This window comes from Nycticebus coucang, chromosome 7 (assembly GCF_027406575.1).
Source record: "Nycticebus coucang isolate mNycCou1 chromosome 7, mNycCou1.pri, whole genome shotgun sequence".
NCBI lineage: Eukaryota > Metazoa > Chordata > Mammalia > Primates > Lorisidae > Nycticebus > Nycticebus coucang.
Window position 1 is genome coordinate 18,466,445 of NC_069786.1, and position 19,947 is coordinate 18,486,391.

A 19,947-nucleotide genomic window follows, 5' to 3' on the forward strand; every position below is an offset into this window, starting at 1 on the left:
AATGCAGTGTGCCTGCACCACCAGGCAACAGCCTCTCTGTTCCCTGTGTCACCCTGCGTGTCTGAGACCATCTTAGCACTTAACACAGTGACCTAAGTGAACACTGCTGGTGTTCTAACTTACTTAGTGACTAGACTAAACTGGTGCCATGGTTTAGGAAGCAGACTATATTGATACAAGGGCTTATAACCTAGACTAAATCAACATGATGGTGTGTTACCTAACTAGGTTGGCAGGACGGTTTATAAAACAGTCTTGTGAGTTTGGTTGGTGTGGACCAGTGCTGCCAGCTGCACTCCTAGGAGAATGTGCCAGAAGGGGTTTCTCTCCCCTCCCGCCCAAAGAGATTCGGCAGGGGAAGCTGCCTCCGTCCTTAGGGAGCCCAGGCGCTCTCCACCTCCTCTGTGGGCCTGCAGGGAGGCAGTTCTCTTCCCTGCGCATCCTGCCACCCAGTGATCCCAACCACCTACCTTCCCACACTCTCTGTTACCTGTGTCGCCCTTGGCTCCTTTCATGCCTGAGACTCCTGGACTCCCTGGACTCCCTGGCAGTCCTGGACAACAGACACCACACAGGGCATGAGGGCTGGGCTGGGTGGGTCTTTAGACATCACTCCCCATGCCCACTGCAGGACCTGAGACCTACCTGTCAGCCCGCGGGGGCCAGCGCTGCCAGGCTCACCCTTGGCACCTGGGTGTCCTGATGCACCAGGAAAGCCTGGAACACCCTGTGCTCCTGGTTGTCCTGAAAGGTAAGTGGTGACCACAGCGTAGGGGTGCTCAGCAGAGGGCTTGACACGAATCCTCAAACACCTGATAGTCCCCTTGGCAGCTCTAACCAGCTCTCTTTAGGAGCCATGACCTAGCCCCATGAGTGGGAGGAAAATTAGTCTCAGCAACTTATGCATTCCTGCTGCAGGGTCTGGGACTTGGGGACTTACTAGGAGCTCTGAGTGTAAATGTCCAGCTGCATGCCCAGGACAGTGAAGTGGGGTAAAGGTCTAAAGAAGAACATTAGTTAAGCCCTCTCCCTGCCGGCTACTCTGTTTCTCTTAGGAGGGACCAGGATTTTAAGAAGTTTCAGGTATTCTGAGTTAATATATAATGAACTAAAAAATGGTGGAGTCAGGTCCCCACCTTGACTCTGCTAGGGGACAGTGGTAGTTGGAATGATGTCCAGATTCCCGCAATTCTTACCTTGATCTCCTTTGGCTCCAGGAGAACCAAGCAAACCTAAAATGAAGAAGAACTTTTAGGAACTTTTTCTTCCTTGGGCTCAGCCTACCTGAAGGAAAGGAATAACCTACAGGTCAGTGGGTGTGATCATGCAGCCTCTTACCTGGTGGGCCTGGCTTTCCGGAGTCACCTTTACTCCCCTGGGCTCCAGGGGGTCCCATGACTCCTCTGTCTCCTTTCATGCCCACATCCCCTTTGTTTCCTAGAAAACCAAAAGTCCAGGTCAGGCTTGAAAGGAGGGCAAACCCAGCTAGTGAGTCCCACTCTGACACTTCCCATCATATTGAAATCCCAAACCAAACACTCCTTGAGCTCCTACTTGGTGTTCTCGAGGAGCACACTGCCTTGCCCCAGAGACAAGCTCTAAACTCATGAGAAGTTGGTGGCAAGGTGACCTGGCATGGCCCAGGTTCCCTCAGGAGGGCCCACAATCCAGACTCAACCAGCACTATCTGGCTCATTTTAGTGTCTGCATTTTGGGAATTTAAAGCCTTTCAAACTGAAACCCGAATATTCTGGAAAGCAGATCTTAAATGTTGAGAACAGCAACTTTGAGGCATTGATAGAGGGAAAATCATCGCAGTGGCTCATGTTCTTGCCACTGGTTCAGATACAGGCTTTCTTAGTACCCAGGATTTCAAATTTTCCACTTGTCATCAGCATTTGGGGCTTGTCTTAGCCTGTCCTCTCCTGAGTCCTCCGTCCCTCCCTCCTCCTTTCCTGCAGGTGCCCGATGCATATGAATTGAGGGAGGCTCCTTGCAGGGCCCAGGCTCTGTGACTTCTTTCCACCTGCAAATCTGGTAGGCAGTGGCGGCAAGGGGCCCACAAGCCACATCAAGCAGGCCTCACTCCTCAGCAGTCCTGTGTCAGCCGTGACTCAGAAGGCTGCTGAAATATGAATGCTCCATTCCACGCCCAAGGAGCATTGTGGAGGGGAGGTCTAAAGAATATCTCACCCCACAGCAACCTCATAGCTGTCAAATAGTCTTGATGGAATGGAATTTTGTTAAAGCATTTATTGCCCCATTCTATGATATTGGTAATTTTGAAGCTGGAGAGGCTTGGCGCCAGCCTTCTCTCCAGTGAATTAGGAAAGGCGACGGAGGAGAGGGCGAAGGAAGCCATTCTGGGTCTGTGCACTGACTGAAGTTAGGTTCAGGGCTTGGAGATTAGTCTTGGAGATGAATGGCCTTTGGGGGAATGACTGTTGCTTGATGAAAACCAAGCAATCATAAGTAACTTTGTTACAAATGAGGTCTCTTTTAACAGCAGAAGGTTCAAACAGCAGGCAAGGCCATTCTTGGCCATTCAGACTTTCCACTTTGGAGAGGGGTCCTATGGTAGAGGTTAGAAGGCATTGGGAATTGTTTCCCTAGAGGAATTTATCTAGGACCATCAAGTAACAGGCAGTTCTACAGTCATGCGAGGTTACTTCAGAGCAGTCTGGACCTGCTTCTGCATGGCTGTAACTTCTATGTCCCCATAGAAGGGGACGACTTGGGGGAGCAGGGCAGTATCACATCAGTGAGAGGAGCGGACACTGACTGCCACTGAGGAAGCATAGCTGCTTATTTCTTCAGAACTTTCTAACCCTGGCTAAGTGCTGGAGGGAGGAGACTGGGCCTGTCTGGGAATTCTGCCATGGTGGCATCACTGATTTGCTGGAGTGAGGAGCACCTCTGGGGTCAGGTCTCACTTGATGTGCACAGCCTCACCTGCCAGCAAGAGACACCTCATGCTCTTGGGAGAGGAAATCTGGGAAGAGGAGGGCTGGGATGGAGTTCCAATTTCAGAAGAACTAACCACAGCGTCTCCAGGCCTGAGTCTGGGCGTGGATCCATAGGCTCCTTGTGGCAGTGTGTGAGCATGGGATGGGAAATGGTGTGGCTCACACCCAGTGGGCAAAGGCCTGGCTCTGACCCCTTCTCTGGGACTGGCAGGGGCACCTTGAGAAATTCCAGGTCTCCCTTTCCCTTCTACAGAGAGAGCAGTGGAGCATGGGCTTTGGAGCTATCCTCACAAGTCAACCGCACAACCGTCTGTCTGGTACAAAGATGCCCCCTCAGCCCTGCCAAAGAGAATTCTTCAGTCCCTGTCTCCTTCCCAGGAGGGGCTACACATTTCCATCCCTTTCATCATGAGCCAAGCCCAGGTTTGAATTGTTCTTCCTGCCTTGCCTCAGCACAATTGGTCCTCCTGAAGTCTTGACCATTGGTCCTCATTTTTCTGATGGGCACCACTCAGAGAAAATCCATTTTCCCTCCCACAGAGGCCTGTCAAATATTTGGGATGGCCAACATGTCTCTGCTAAGAGCTCTCTTCCTGAAGGCAAGCGTTCCTGGTTTCTTATAACGTAAATAATTCCTATTTGGAAGGGTGAGAACAAGATGGCGGCCGAGTAACAGCTTCCCTGCAACTGGGCACCGTGATTCCGGGGAGATAAGACTCCAGGCATCTATGGCTGGTGGGATCTGCTTATAATCATCCCTTTATAAGGATATAAGGATACAGGGAGTCAGCAAGAGACTTCTGGACCCCAAGAGGAGGACAAAAACAGTGGAAAACTGGCAAGTGATTGCATGTGTTAGATCAGTCTAATCCTGCTGGCAGCTGTAATTACAGCAGCAGTGAGACTACAAACCAGAAAGGCCTTATCTGTGAACTGTTTTGGTGTTTTTGGACTTGGCACTCAGTTGAACTGCCTTGGGGAGAGTTTGACCAGGAGTGTGGAGAACTTTGCGTGTTGTCTAGGGCCCCAGACTGAGCTGCTGAGCTGGATGGAGCTAACAGTGTTCAGCTCTGGACCGAAAAGAGCCATTGTGAGAGAACTGCCCCAGAAAGCTCCGCCCTCAGGGTCGCAGAGCAAGGATCGGGTGGGAGCTAGAAACCTAGTGACTGAGCAGCCTAAAGGCAGCTTTATAGCCTTAACCCTCAGGGGCAGAGTGAGACCAGTTTTGGCACACTGGGTAAGTGGATAGCCACTTCAGCAGTAATCCCAATGACAATCACTTTCCTAGGAAAGCTTCTGCTTAGCCAGGTTTAGAAGTTTAAAGTGCCTTTTAAGAGGGCTGAAGAGAGATTTAGGGTCTCCACCCTGTGGGGTTTGAGAAATCAGCAGAGGCCTCCAGTCGTATCACCATTGTGATTAACATCTCATACCCCAGAAGACCACTTGCTGCCCAAACAATATGCAACAAGATATATATACTGCTTTGTTTTTGGTTGGTTTTTTCATTGTTGTTATTTTATTGGTTTTTTTTTTTATTTGTCGTCATTGTTTTGTTTTTTAATTTCAACCTTTTCCATACAGATTTTTTCTTTTCTATTTTTTTCTTTCCTTTATTTCTCTAGTTTAAATACGATTTCCCATTGCTGCCTTTCTCAATAATTAGAACATCATTTTTGCTAGTGTTTCTACCTCTATTATTTGGTTTTTCACCCAATTTTATCCCATAAAGTTTTCTGTTTGCTTTTTTGGTTTGATTTATAGCATTTTTGTCTTTCCTCTCTACTTGGTGGAGGTGGGGTACTGGGTCCAATCAGGTTAGCAAAGAGCTGCTGACCTCAAGGGAACCACCCAACCAGGCACCCCAGAGGTTGGGTTTTTTTAAAGGTTGTGTCAAAGTACCCTACTGTACACCTATATTTCTCTGTCTCCCTCTTTCTATGACTCTCTTATTTTTGTCAATATTCCCTTTTACCCACCCCCCTCTCCTTACTCTATTTCTTTTATCCTTCTTGCTCTTCAACCTTCTCATCCTTCTGAGAAAAGGACTCATCAAAACCTTAGTCCACAGGCATGGGAACTTAAAGAGCAAGAGGAAGTGAAAGGAAACAGATAAAAGAAATCACTCATGAGGAAGAATCAGCAGAAAACTCCTGGCAACATGAAGAACCAGTCCAGAGCAACCCCTCCAAGGGACCATGAGGTAGCTACTGCAGAGGATTCCAACTATAAAGAAATGTTAGGAATGACAGAAAGGGAATTTAGAATACACATGATGAAAACAATGAAGGAAATGATGGAAACAATGAAGGAAATGGCTAATAAAGTGGAAAATAACCAAAAGGAAATCCAAAAACAGAACCAAATAAGAGATGAATGATATGAAGAATATAGAAAGGATATAGTAGAGCTGAAGGAGCTGTAGCAAATAGGGAACTTAAAGACGCAATGGAAAGTATCAGCAATAGGTTAGACTATGCAGAAGAAAAAATTTCAGAGGCAGAGGACAAAGTTCTTGAGATAACTTAGATAGTTAAAGAGGCAGAAAAGAAGAGAGAGAAAGCAGAACGTTCACTGTGAGAATTATGGGACTTTATGAAGCGTTCCAATATATGAGTTATAGGAATCCCAGAAGGGGAGGAAGAATGCCCCAGAGGAATGGAAGCCATACTAGAGAATATTATAAATGAAAATTTCTCAAATATCACGAAAGATTCTGACACACTGCCTTCAGAGGGATATCGGACCCCAGGTCGCCTCAACTCTAACCGAGCTTTTCCAAGACACATTGTGATGAACCTGTCCAAAGTCAGCACCAAAGAAAAGATTCTACAAGTGGCCAGGAGTAAATGCCAGTTGACCTACGGGGGCAAATCCATCAGAGTGACTGCAGACTTCTCTAATGAAACTTTCCAAGGAAGAAGACAGTGGTCATCTACCTTTAATCTACTTAAATAGAACAATTTCCAGCCCAGAATTCTGTACCCTGCTAAGCTAAGCTTTAAAATTGACAGAGAAATCAAATCATTTACGGATATACAAACATTGAGGAAATTCGCCACAACAAGACCAGCTCTACAGGAAATACTTCAACCTGTTCTACACACTGACCATCACAATGGATCAGCAGCAAAGTAAGAACTCAGAAATTAAAGGACAGAACCTAACTTCCACACGGATGCAAAAGATAAAACTAAGCAATGGACTCTCACAAAATGAGATGAATAAAATACTACCACACTTATCAATTATCTCAATAAATGTTAATGGCTTGAATTCCTCACTGAAGAGACATAGATTGGCTGACTGGATTAAAAAACACAAGCCATCCATTTGCTGTCTGCAAGAAACACACCTGGCTTCAAAAGACAAATTAAAACTCTGAGTCAAGGTTTGGAAGACAATTTTTCAGGCAAATGGCATTCAGAAGAAAAGAGGAGTCACAATCTTATTTTCAGATACATGTGGATTTCAAGCAAATAAAGTCAAAAAAGACAAAGATGGTCACTTTATTGGTCAAGGGAAAGATACAACAAGAAGACGTTTCAATTCTAAATATTTATGAACCCAATTTAAATGCTCCCAGATTCTTGAAACAGACCCTACTCAGTCTGAGCAATATGATATCTGATAATACCATAATAACAGGGGACTTTAACACTCCTTTTACAGAGTTGGACAGATCCTCTAAACAGAAATTAAACAAAGAAATAAGAGATTTAAATGAGACCCTAGAACAACTGTGCTTAATAGACGCACATAGAACACTCCATCCCAAAGATAAAGAATATACATTCTTCTCATCATCCCATGGATCATTCTCCAAAATTGATCATATCCTGGGACACAAAACAAATATCAACAGAATCAAAAGAACTGAAATTTTACCTTGTACCTTCTCAGACCATAAGGCACTAAAGAAATGTTCGACCCCACACAAAGGCATGGAAATTAAACAACCTTCTGTTGAATAACATATGGGTGCATGAAGAAATAAAGCAGGAAATCATTAACTTCCTTGAGCATAACAATAATGAAGACACAAGCTACCAAAACCTGTGGGATACTGCAAAAGCAGTTTTGAGAGGAAAATTTATCGCTTTAGATGCCTATATTCAAAAAATAGAAAGAGAGCACATCAATAAACTCACAAGCCATCTTTTGGAATTAGAAAAAGAAGAACAATCTAAACCTAAACCCAGTTAAAGAAAAGAAATATCCAAAATCAAGTCAGAGATCAATGAAATTGAAAACAAAAGAATCATTCAGAAAATTAATGAATCAAGGAGTTGGTTTTTCGAAAAAATAAATAAAATAGAAAAACCATTGGCCGGACTAACTAGAAATAGAAAAGTAAAATCTCTAGTAACCTCAATCAGAAATGATAAAGGGGAAATAACAACTGATCCCACAGAGATACAAGAGACCATCTCTGAATACTACCAGGAACTCTATGCCCAGAAATTTGACAATGTGAAGGAAATGGATCAATATTTGGAATCACACCCTCTCCCTAGACTTAGCCAGGAAGAAATAGACCTCCTGAACAGACCAATTTCAAGCACTGAGATTAAAGAAACAAAAAAAAAGCTTCCAACCAAAATATGCTCTGGTCCAGAGTTGCATATTTTGTAGCTAAAGTCTGTCAAGATCATCAAAGATAAGGAAGTGTTTTATGGATGTTTTTATAGATAGAATGAACTAGAAATATGAGAAACTGTTATTGTATTTAAAAATGATAATTATTTAGAAAATACATAAAATATGCTAGACATTAAAAAAAAATGCTAGACATTGCCCTACATATATAATGTAGGCTCTTAGTCTATCATATGAGATAGACATTATTATTATTTCTGTTTTACAAAAGAGACCAAATCTATGAGAATGAAATCAATGTATCTGGTAAATATCAAGTTTCAAGGCATTTCAACTTAACGATGGTCCCATAGAGAAGTGGGAGATTACTGTTATATTTATTCTCCCGAGATTCTGGACAGATTTATATCACTGGCCTTTGTAATTTTTTCTTTTTCTTAACACACAAAAGAGAAATATTAAAAGGAATAGTACACAGAAGAAAAAAAAATATGCCCTGGTCCAGATGGCTTCACACCAGAATTCTATCAAACTTTCAAGGAATAACTTATCCCTGTACTGCAGAAATTATTCTAAAAAATTGAGGAAGAAGGAATCTTCCCCAACATATTCTATGAAGCAAACATCACCCTGATACCAAAACCAGGAAAAGAACCAACCAAAAAGGAGAATTTGAGACCAATTTCACTCATGAATATAGATGCAAAAATTCTCAACAAAATCCTAGCCAATAGATTACAGCTTATCATCAAAAAAGTCATACATCATGATCAAGTAGGTTTTGTCCCAGGGATGCAAGGCTTGTTTAACATATGCAAGTCCATAACTGTTATCCACCGTATTAACAGAGGCAAAAATAAAGATCATATGATCCTCTCAATAGATGCAGAAAAAGCATTTGATAAAATCCAGCATCCTTTTCTAATTAGAACACTGAAGAGTATAGGCATAGGTGGCACATTTCTAAAACTGATTGAAGCTATCTATGACAAACCCACAGCTAGTATTTTACTGAATGGAGGAAAACTGAAAGCTTTTCCTCTTAGAATGGGAACCAGACAAGATTGTCCTCCGTCACCTTTACTATTCAACATAGTGCTGGAAGTTCTAGCCAATACAATTAGACAAGACAAGGAAATAAAGGGAATCCAAATGGGAGCAGAAGAGGTCAAACTCTCCCTCTTTGCTGACAACATGATCCTATACTTAGAGAATCCCAAAGACTCAACCACAAGACTCCTAGAAGTCATCAAAAAATACAGTAATATTTCAGGATATAAAATCAATGTCCACAAGTCAGTAGCCTTTGTATACACCAATAACAGTCAACATGAGAAGCTAATTAAGGACACAAGTTCCTTCATCATAGTTTTAAAGAAAATGAAATACCTAGGAATATACCTAACAAAGGAGGTGAAGGACCTCTATAAAGAAAATTATGAAATCCTCAGAAAGGAAATAGCAGAGGATATTAACAAATGGAAGAACATACCATGCTCATGGATGGGAAGAATCAACATTGTTAAGATGTCTATACTTCCCAAAGCTACCTATTCAATGCCATTCCTATTAAAATACCAAGATTGTACTTTCAAGATTTGGAAAAAATGATTCTGCGTTTTGTTTGGAACCGGAAAAAACCCCGTATAGCTAAGGCTGTTCTTAGTAATAAAAATAAAGCTGGGGGCATCAGCATACCAGATTTTAGGCTGTACTACAAAGCCATAGTGGTCAAGACAGCATGGTACTGGCACAAAAATAGAGACATAGACACTTGGAATCGAATAGAAAACCAGGAAATGAAACTAACGTCTTACAACGACCTAATCTTTGATAAACCAAACAAGAACATACCTTGGGGGAAAGACTCCCTATTCAATAAATGGTGTTGGGAGAACTGGATATCCACATGTAAAAGACTGAAACTGGTCCCACACCTTTCTCTACTCACAAAAATTGATTCAAGATGGATAAAGGACTTAAATTTAAGGCATGCAACAATAAAAATCCTCCAAGAAAGCATAGGAAAAACACTGGAAGATATTGGCCTGGAGAAAGACTTTATGAAGCAGACTGCCATGGCAATTGCAACAACAATAAAAATAAACAAATAGAACTTCATTAAACCGAAAAACTTCTGTACAGCTAAGGACACAACAACCAAAGCAAAGAGACAACCTACACAATGGGAAAGGATATTTGCATATTTTGAATCAGACAAAAGCTTGATAACTAGGATCTATAGAGAACTCAAATTAATCCACATGAAAAAAGCCAACAATCCCGTATATCAATGGGCAAGAGACATGAATAGAACCTTCTCTAAAGAAGACAGATGAATGGCTAACAAACATATGAAAAAATGTTCATCATCCCTATCTATTAGAGAAATGCAAATCAAAACCACCCTGAGATACCATGTAACCCAGCAAGAATGGCCCACATCACAAAATCTCAAAACTGCAGATGCTGGCGTGGATGTGGAGAGAAGGGAACACTTTTACACTGCTGGTGGGACTGCAAACTAGTACAACCTTTTAGGAAGGAAGTATGGAGAAACCTCAAAGCACTCAAGCTAGACCTCCCATTTGATCCTGCAATCCCATTACTGGGCATCTACCCAGAAGGAAAAAATTCCTTTTAGCATAAGGACACTTGTACTAGACTGTTTATTGCAGCTCAATTTACAATCGCCAAAATGTGGAAACAGCCTAAATGCCCACCAACCCAGGAATGGATTAACAAGCTGTGGTGTATGTATACCATGGAATACTATTCAGCCATTAAAAAAATGGAGACTTTACATCCTTCGTATTAACCTGGATGGACGTGGAAGACATTATTCTTAGTAAAGCATCACAAGAATGGAGAAGCATGAATCCTATGTACTCAATTTTGATATGAGGACAATTAATGACAATTAAGGTCACGGTGGGAGTAGGGGAAGGGAGGAGCAGAGAGAGAAAGAAGGAGGGAGGGGTGGGGAAAGGAAGAGCAGAGAGAGGGAAGGAGGGAGGGGGGTGGGGCCTTGGTGTGTGCCACACCTTTTGGGGACAAGACACGATTGCAAGAGGGACTTTGCCTAACAAATGCAATCAGTATAACCTGGCTTATTGTACCCTCAATGAATCCCCAACAATAATAATAATAATAATAATAATAATTCCTATTTGCCAGGTAGAGGGTCACACATCTTTTATGTCTTATTGTCCTGTTATTAATTAATCCTCACTAATGGTCATATTATTATAAGCATCCTTTTTCTACTGAGGCTCAGAGAAGTTAAGTCATTTGCCCAAGGTCACACAGCCAGTGAACCGCATCAGAACAAAGATCTATCTGATCTTGGAACTGACGTCCTTCTTTTTTTACTTTACAGGATAACTACTATTACTACCACTAACATTACTACTACTAATAGTTATTGTTTATTCAGTGCCTACCATGTGGAAGTTTGAAAACATGATCTTTAATCATTATCACAGTCCTACAAAGGTAGGCATAGTTTAATTACCATTATTTTCTGAAGTGAAGAAATGAAAGCTCAGAAGGGGGAACTAATGTGCTAGTCACACAAGTGAGCAGGAGCAGGGTAGGGATGGGGACTAAGCCTGCCTGGTTCCACTGTGCCCCAGAGCCTCTCCTCTGGAGCCGCAGGAGGCCAGGACGTACAGACCCCCTAAGCCAGTGTTTCTCTAAGTGTGGTGCCTAGGCCTGCAAGATCAGATCATCCAGGGCATTTATTGGGCCTCCCTTCATTCTGAGCACACACCAGAACAGCTTTGAGGAGCATTGATCTAGAGATTGCAACCACCATCAATGGAAGATTCCAACTGTCTGGGGCCCCTCTCCTACAATCAACCTCCTCGTCCTCCCCTCCAGACCGTCCACCCTGCCTCCCAAGGCCTACGGCAGGCCCAGCCCCTCAGCCCCTCGCCTTTCCCTGTGGGCCCCCAGGGCCACCTAGAAGGATGCTGTTCTCCTTCTCACACTACACCTCTGTGCTCACTTGGAAAGAGGAGACCGTGTGTGGTACTCCGCGGGTGCAGGTAGATGGAGCAGAGCCCTGCTCTCAGGAGTCCCTGAATAGACACCCTACCCCAGCTCCCTCTGGCCTCCCACCAGCACTGACACTACAGTATGGTCCTCACCTGGAAGGCCCAGGTCTCCCTTGTCTCCCTTCATCCCAGGTGCCCCTTTGGGGCCAACGGAACCCCCATCGCCTTTGCTGCCCTTCTCTCCCTGGGGTCCTGGGATGCCTGCAAGAGAACAGTCAGGGAGGTGGCTTGCTTTGTCTTCCTGGAGACAGAATACCAGGCAAAGGCAGGAAGCATTAGGGGACAAGGGAAAGGCGTCCCCAGAGGATGTGTGGGGTGCTAGCTCAGGTGTAGACAGGATGGGGAAGGCTTTGGTGAGCCTTTGGTGAGCATGGGGTCCCAAGCAGAGAAAGCACGATTACCAGGAGCTCCCGGCTTCCCTGGTGTGCCCTGGGGTCCGTGGAGGCCTGTGAAGAAGGAAAGAACAAGAAGAGCTCACTGTGGCCTGGGCTTGTCCATCAGCCGACATTCTAGAGCCCCTAAGATGGGTGACGTGCCCAGCAGATCCCCCCTCCTTTCAATCTCTCTCTCTCTCACACACACACACACACACACACACACACACACACACACACACACACACACACACACACACACACGAGCATGTATGTGGCAGATCCCGTGGTTCCTGACAGTGGTGGCTCTTGCTGTGGTTTGAGCGTATCCCCCACAGAGTCCTCATATCGGCAGCCTGGTCCTCAGTGTGCCAGTGTTGGGAGGTGTTTGGGTCATGGAGGATTAACAATGTCTGGTGGGAGTGAGCAAGTTCTTGCTCTCTTGAGACTGGAGTTGTTGCAAAGTAAAGCTTTCTCCTGTGCTTTTTTTTTTTGTTGTTCACACAGGCCTGGTCCCCTTCCATCTCACCCAAGTTTCGACGTGGCACAAGACCCTCACCAGAAGCCACCTGATGTAGCCACCTAGTCTTGAACTCCCTAGGCTGCAGAACTGTGAGCTAAAGAAACCTCTTTTTTGTATACAATGCTCAGTCTCGGGTACTCTGTTAGGGCAACACAAAACAGATTAAGCCGCCATCTTCCCAGAGGCTGGGACAGCGCCTGGGAGTACAGCTTGCAGGACAGTAGAGGACAGTCTGCAGAAATAGGTGACCCTGTTTGAATCATACGCTGGATCATAACTAGGCCCAGGCTCGCGTGTGGAGGACAGACTTGAGGTGCTGGGTGTCCCTGGGGGAGGCAGGGAGGTGGAGTGGGGGGCTCCATGGAGGGAAGTGAAGGATGAGTTGCTAAATTACAGGAGATTGTCCTGGTTTCCTCGGGCAGGGGAGGCACAGATGGGGTCCGAGTTCCACACTCCCTACAGAGCCACGGCAGCCTGCTTCATGAATCTGCTCTATGTATGTGGGTTTCATGGAGGATCTGGGCTGAAGAAAATTTTGCCTGGCTTTAGTTAGATTACACAGCCCTGCTGTGAGCCCTCTATTAGAGCAGGCCCTCGAGTCCTGCAGAGGGGGGGAGTCCCCGCTCTGTTCCCTCCTGGAGGCTTCTGACTTGCCCTTTTAAGCAGGGCTCAGTGGCTCATTTTGGTGAGTGCTGGGAGGAGGGGAGAGAGATCCACTCTCCTCTGAACAAGCCTGGCCTGTTCTGAGCTCCCACAGCCTGAGTGTGTGTGAGTGTGTGTGGTTGTACATGAGGCGTATGAGTGTATACGAACACGTGTGAGCGCATATGTGTGCACAAGTGTGATCATTTTGTGAGAATGCGAGTGAGAAGTGCATAGATGTGGGCTCAGACGTGAATGTGTGTGTGTGAGCACGTGGGTGTGTGTGTGAGCACGTGGGTGTGTGCGTGCCCTTCAATGCTCCGCAAACTTTCCTTCCTATTGTTTGCTTATCTTGTCCCCTTGAAACCTTCTTGGAAACCCCCTGCTAGAGATTTGGAACAATCCACTCTTTGGGATCTTTTCTATTACATTCTTTTTTAAAATCAGTTCCTGGAAGAAGAAATTTCCTGCTAACAAGTTTCCTTTTGGTAACTGGTGCTTTCTTTCTGCCTCAGCAGCCTGGAGGCTCTGTCCCCCCTGCACCTCCTTGCAAATCCCCTCATCTCTTCTTTGCTGGTAAAGGCCTTACTGTCTTTGCACCTTTACATCTCAGCGTCCTCGATGCCTCTGGGGATTTGGAAGTCGGAGGGTCTAAATGGAGTGGGGATGGGAGCAGAGGAGTGCAGAGGACACCATGTGTGGGTCTTCCCCCAGCCCTGGAGGGATAGCTCTGGGTCCCCCACACCCTCTGACCAGGTCATGCATTCCTGTTTATAAGACGGCTGGGCAGGGTTAGGCTATAGCCTAAAAAATGAAAACAAACATGTTCCCAGCAATAATCATGAGTTTTGGATCATTGCCTCTGATCTCCCCAGCAGCCTCTGCTGCTCTCTTAGGTACAGATAAAGAAACCTGGGTTCAGAAAAGTAAGGGAACATTTTCAGGGGCACAGAGTTAGTCTATGACAAAGGTAGATGTGTCAGACTCCAGAGTCCCTGCTGGGCCAAGGACTCCGATGTTCCCTAGAGAGTTCACAGTCTTGGACTCCAGCACAGAGGGGCGTTTGGAGCCACATACCACCCAGCCCATCTGGAGGCTCACACGGAGCAGGCCTTCCCTCTTCCACAGACCCCCAGGTGTCCAGACCCTGGAGGGGGTCTTTGTCTGTAGTCCCATGTACACACCAGGCCCCTACTCACCTGCCTCTCCCTTGATTCCTGGTGGGCCCTGGGGTCCTGGGGGACCTGCAAGGGAAAAGTGAAGCCAGGGTGAAACCTAGAGAAGGAGGAGAAAAAAATTGCTGGGCCAGGGACAGAGGCTAGTACCTGTGGCTCCATTGTATCCCATGGCCCCCTTGGCTCCCTTCTCAGCAGGTGGCCCTGGCAGGCCTGGGGTGCCAGGCAGGCCCGGGGCTCCCTTTTGACCTGGAGGACCTGAGGAAGAGAAGCAGAGACACCAGTGAGTCAGCCAATGGGATGAGGTGATAATGTCATTCACACAGTTACTCCACTAAATTTCAATGAGCGCCAAGGATGAGCCACATTGAGTGGAAAGAAGACAAGACAGCTTCCTTGACAGGAAGCCATGGCTTAAGAAGAAAAAGAAACATACAGATGATGCCTCCTGAGGGAGGCTGAGTCAGTCAGCCCTGGGTTCAAGTACTGGCACTGCCCCTATAGCGAGGTGACCCTGTGAAAGTTACCGCATTCTGTTGAGCCTAAGTGTCCTCGTCAGGAAATGAGATTACTAGACTAGTTACACGAGGCTGTCCTGAGGCCACCACACAGAGACCCATCATGGAAAACATGTGAGCCAAGCTTGGGAAAAATGAGACCTGTTATTCTGCTACTCACATGATTCTCTACTGTTTCCAAGACTGCTTTGCAGACAGGGGCGTACTCGAGTTGCATGACAACCCTGGTGGGCAGGACAGGCTTCCTTATCCCCATGTCACTGAGGACGGGTGTGGCCTTCTGAGAGGCCTGGATCTTGCCCAAGGTCACACATTTAGAGGGTGGCCAGGAGATTCCAGTGCTCCCAACAGCAAAGCCTGGGCCTTTGCCAGGGCAGCACGGTGGCAAAGTCCCGTGTGTGGGCTCCATAATGTTGTATCACTTTATAGATGCAAGACAGGGGCCAGGTGGGTGGAGGTAGAACTGGGGACCGGAACTCCTCACTTCAGCAGAAATCCCTTTCAGAAGTTTCCCAGGAGAGAGAACTGGCTCAAGGTTTGCTAATTGATTCCCACGGGCCAGCTGTGTGACCTGAATAAGGTCCGCTAGGACTGTCCCGATGTCCTTGTCTGCACCTGAGAACAGCAACATCCATCTCACAAGGTCCTCAGGGGAAGTGGATGAGGTCCTGGGACCTGGAAGAAGCCCAGTGGAAAGGGCTCCTGCTAGGGTGTTAACCAGAGGGAAGAGGTAGGAACGTGGGAGGGACAAGACCCTCCCTTCCACAGCTGTCTCTCCAGGGGAAAGTGCCCCACTTTCTGACTTGAAAGAGTTTTCCAGGCCAAGCCCCTAGCATCATTTGCCCACCTGCGTGGCTCCCTCCACCTCTGCTCAGGTGCGGCGGTGCAAGTTATCCTGGTCCCCACAGCAGGGATGGGGCTCCGGCTCAGAGGTCTAACTACTCCTCCAAACCTGCCTGCAAGGTAGGTTGCATCTTGAGCAAGTCAGGGTGCCTCTGAGCCCCAGTTTCTTCATCTGTGGGGTGGCATCCATCATTGGATGGCAACAGCTGCTCAGGGTCAGCACACGGTGTCAGCAAAGCACAGAGGAAAGTGCTTTGCAAGCATCTGGGTGCCCTCTGCCCCCAGCCTCTCTCCCCTCAACTTGCCCTGGCTCTGCTCCAGGCATATGGACCTTCCTCCTTTACGTGCCTTCTGCACGTTTCTCTGCCTGGCCTGAGGGCAAGTCGGGCCCCCTCTAGACCTCTTTCCCCAAGGAACTGCCCCACCCTTTCAGAGCAGCCATCAGGGCTGTGGCTATGTCATGCTCCAAGTGAGTCCCCCAAACAGAGGTCTCTTGAGGACAGGGCTCTCAGCTGTCTTCTTTTAGTCTGGATTCCCAATGCCTATGGAGGTGCCTCATCCTTATGGAACTTTCAACAAATATTTGTTGGGAGGAAGGAAAGGAGGTTGGAATAGACAGGGGAGGGGAAAAGTGGGTTCCACCATGCCCCTCCCGGAAGCTGGGCTGAGTTACAGCATACTCATCTGTGTTCTAGGAAGCCTGGCCTAGAGGGCAGTTCCACAGTAGGTTGCCTTGGGTTCAGCCGGTGACCTCCAAGCTCTGTACCCAGCCCTCCTTTTTTGCTGATATATTTGTGTCAATAGGGCTTTACAGCAAAACGGGCCTTTAGGAAGCTCTGACCAGGCAAGGCAAGGCACAAAGAAGGGGCGAGAGGCCACAGCCTCCCGTGGTTGAGCCAGGGTGCTGGGTGGGGAATGTGGAGAGGCAGATGGTACCCATGGAGAAGCCCAGACTTCTGCAGCACTGCCTGCTGGAATTGGCTTCCTGCCTCTGGTTTCTGGGCTCCAGAAGAGAGAATGAGAAGAGGGAGACAGAGACAGAGAGAGACTGGGAAAGAGAGAGAGTTGCGATTTTATACAGAGGGTGCCAAGAAAATGTACACACATTTTAAAAGATGAAATAAAACTGTGCCAAAATGATAACATTCAACATATACCAATAACAAAAGATGATACCAGTCAGCTTGAGCATTTCTTGCAATTGCAGAAGTCAAACGTGACTTGAGTATTACCAATTTCATGTTGTTTTTTCCTTTCTGAAAATGCATACACATTTTTTTGTACCTTCTGTATATATATATAAGCTATATACACCTGTATATTCCTATAGAGAGAGAGGAGGAGGGAGAGAGAAAGAGAGTGAGAGAGAACAGCCAGAGGGAGCCTGTGTCCGTCCTGCAGGGAGGGTGAAGTGGGCGCCGAGTCTGGTCCTGGAGCCCTGCGCCCAGGTGACAGGGCAGATTTTGAAAGTCAGATTGAACCCATTGTGTTGAGAAGAGGCTTAAGCATTGATGCTGTCAGCTAAAGCGACAGATTTGTTGAAACAGTCTGTCCTTGGAGGGAAGGACCTGGCATTTATCAGGGACCATCCAAGCATCAGCATGTCCAATCTTCCCAACAACAACAAGGTCACAGCAACTGCAACAGCACATAATAGTAATAACAACCACATCACCGAGCATTTACTCTGTGCTGGGCACTGGGCTAAGCATTTTTACCATTAGTTTTATTCTCATGCCAATCCTACAAGGTCCTGTCACTATCCCCATCTTCTAGGGGTGGGCACAGAGCTCAGAAATGTTAAATAACTTGCTCAGGACACTCAGGCCATGGGGGTAGATCCAGAGTTTCCCCCAGGTCTGCTGCTTATCTGGGGTCAATCCTGCCACTTTGCAAGACTGCCTTAAAATGATCCCTGGCTGGTGGTGTGATCTGGCCCATCATTGAAAAATTATGAGACCAAAGGGTTGAACCATTTCACCGACGGAATGGTACAAGCCTGGGAGTGAAGTATGTGTCCAATACGACAGCCTGAGTTGAGGAAGGAAGAAAAGCAAACCAGCCATGGGCCTTGTCCGGGGAGAGCATTTGCTGTGGCCAGGTATGTTTTGCACGTTTCCTCCCTTGAGTGTTACAGCACGCCTTTGAGGTGGACTCATATTATCTCCATTATTGTCAACATAGGTGAGCAACTGAGGTTCCAGAAAAGTTAAGTAACTTGCACAAAATCACACAGGAGTAAGCAGAGACCTAGGACTAGAACTTAGGTTGGCCTGACTGCACAGCCTGCATGTTACCCTCCCATCATCACGGAATTCCAGAAGAGAAATGATCATAGCACCTCAGGTGACAGGCTCCAAGTGGCAGGTAAGAGTCACCTAGTGTGGGAAGCCACCTGGACTGGCCTGGGAGATGGCTAGATTTAGATAGGTGAGGTGAATAGAGGAAGCCACTTCAGGCAAGGAGGAAGCTAGGGCCCAGGGGCTGGGAATTCAAGCAAGGGCAGGGGCTAGAGAGGAAGTCTAACCAAGGACCAGTGAGTTCGCAGGGGATCAGTGGGAGGAAAGTGTAAGTTAGGTATCAAGCCCCAGAACAGCACAGGCCATGGGCCCTTAACGGAAGGTTTTGGGGAGAGGGTGGGATGGCTCGGAGTGGCGGTGAACCTACCTGTGACTCCTCGTTCACCTTTGATCCCAAACAGCTCTGCAGGGGAAGGAGAGTGGATGCAGAGTGAGCTGCGGGGGCATCCTCAGCTTTGCCCCCACCCGAGAGCCCAGGCTTTGCATCGGAAGGCTGAGTCCTCCTGGGTGAGGCAGAGACTCAAGTCAGATTGAGGTAGGGGGAAGGATTGGACAACAGAAGCCAAACACTTGGGTTTTGGCTCAGGAAAAGTCCTTGGAAAGAGTCAGATGTTTAGTAACTGTCGTCTGTACCCTGGGAGCAGTATACCCCCAGGAACTGTAGAGACGAGGAAAGGGCGTCACCCCAAACCAGTCTGAGGAGGTTTCTTGGGTCAATACCCCAAACCAGTTTGAGGAGGTTTCTTGGGTCAATGACGAGCCACCTCATGTTGGTCAAAATGAGCTCTCTCCCACTTCAAGATAAGGAGAGACTCTCCTGTGGTGTCCCAATGTCTGGACTCCATCCATGTGGCTCAACCTGGGTGTGGAGGCCAGAGCACCATATCACAGTGTAAAGGAGCCAGCTTTGCCCTAACTGGCTAAGGGCAAAGTGCTTCCTGTTCTCGGGCTGCCCGGGAGAATGGGGGGTGTGACTGTAAGACCCTGAGCTCCCTGAGGAGGGGGATGCTGGTGTTTCCACCTCCTGCCCGCAGCCATACCGCCTGAGCCACCACATTTCCCCCAGCAGGTCTGGCTGTGCTGTCCCCTCCGCAGTTCCCACACTGTCTGGACCAGTTTGGTGCCTCGATTGCTCTCTACCTCTCCACAGGCCAGTGTAAGTTGGCTGTAGCGGAGTAGTCCTGAGAACTTGCTGAGGCTCTGCATCTTACCCGCCCCCCGTAGACATACTGAATCTGTCTGGGGACCTTGTGGCTCACGCCTGTCCTTGGGCTGGTTGCTTTAGTCCCTGATTCTTGGAGGTCACACTTTGCTTGGTCAGGGCCTTGTTTCCTACCCCTACCTTCTCACAAGGCCCTGTCTGCAGCCTCCCACATGGAACCCCACCCCACATGGCTCACGGCCCCTGCTTTGGCCCCCGGAGTCCCATAGCAGGCCAGGGTTATGGAAGGGGAGGCAATTCAAGTCTCATGCACGAACAAACAGCTCCTCTCTCTTTGTCCCTCCTCTAAGGAGTCCCGAGCCGGAGAGAAGGAGGCCAAACCTGGGTTCCGAGTGAAGTTGTCCACCTGCTGTGACAGGTGTTCCTGGCTGACGCGGACCTGGGCAAGTTGGGCCTGAAGGACTTGCAGCCCCAGGTGTGGGCTGGGGCGTCCCAACTGCAGCAAGGAGAAGAACGGCTTGTGCTCAGTGGCCAGCGTGTCATTGGGGAAGTGCATCTCCAGGGCCTGGAGCCGCTCCTGCAGGTTCAGAACTGGACCCCACCCCCATAACATTCTTTTAGGGATTCCATTAGAGCCTGAGGCATTTGAGGAGATGCTTGACTCCCCCCGACAGGGTCTCACTCTGTCACCTGGGCTAGAGTAGAGTGGATTGCAGCTCACTGCAACCTCAAACTCCTGGGCTCAGGTGATCCTCCTGCTGCATAGTTGGGACTACAGGCACAGGCCACC

The 19,947-nt window shown here is 47.3% G+C and overlaps 1 protein-coding gene across 1 annotated transcript in view; it reads right to left on the reverse strand.

Annotated features, from left to right (window-relative positions):
* Positions 1–19,947, reverse strand: part of MARCO (macrophage receptor with collagenous structure) — a 47,768-nt gene that overhangs the window by 10,494 nt on the left and 17,327 nt on the right. The window contains exons 3-12 of the mRNA XM_053598215.1: positions 19,539–19,748; positions 18,363–18,398; positions 14,485–14,592; positions 14,359–14,403; positions 12,022–12,066; positions 11,714–11,821; positions 1,339–1,437; positions 1,197–1,232; positions 646–744; positions 491–553 (exon numbers count right to left, since the gene is read on the reverse strand). Coding sequence (XP_053454190.1) covers positions 491–553; positions 646–744; positions 1,197–1,232; positions 1,339–1,437; positions 11,714–11,821; positions 12,022–12,066; positions 14,359–14,403; positions 14,485–14,592; positions 18,363–18,398; positions 19,539–19,748 — 849 coding nt within the window. The remainder of the gene's footprint in view (positions 1–490; positions 554–645; positions 745–1,196; positions 1,233–1,338; positions 1,438–11,713; positions 11,822–12,021; positions 12,067–14,358; positions 14,404–14,484; positions 14,593–18,362; positions 18,399–19,538; positions 19,749–19,947) is intronic.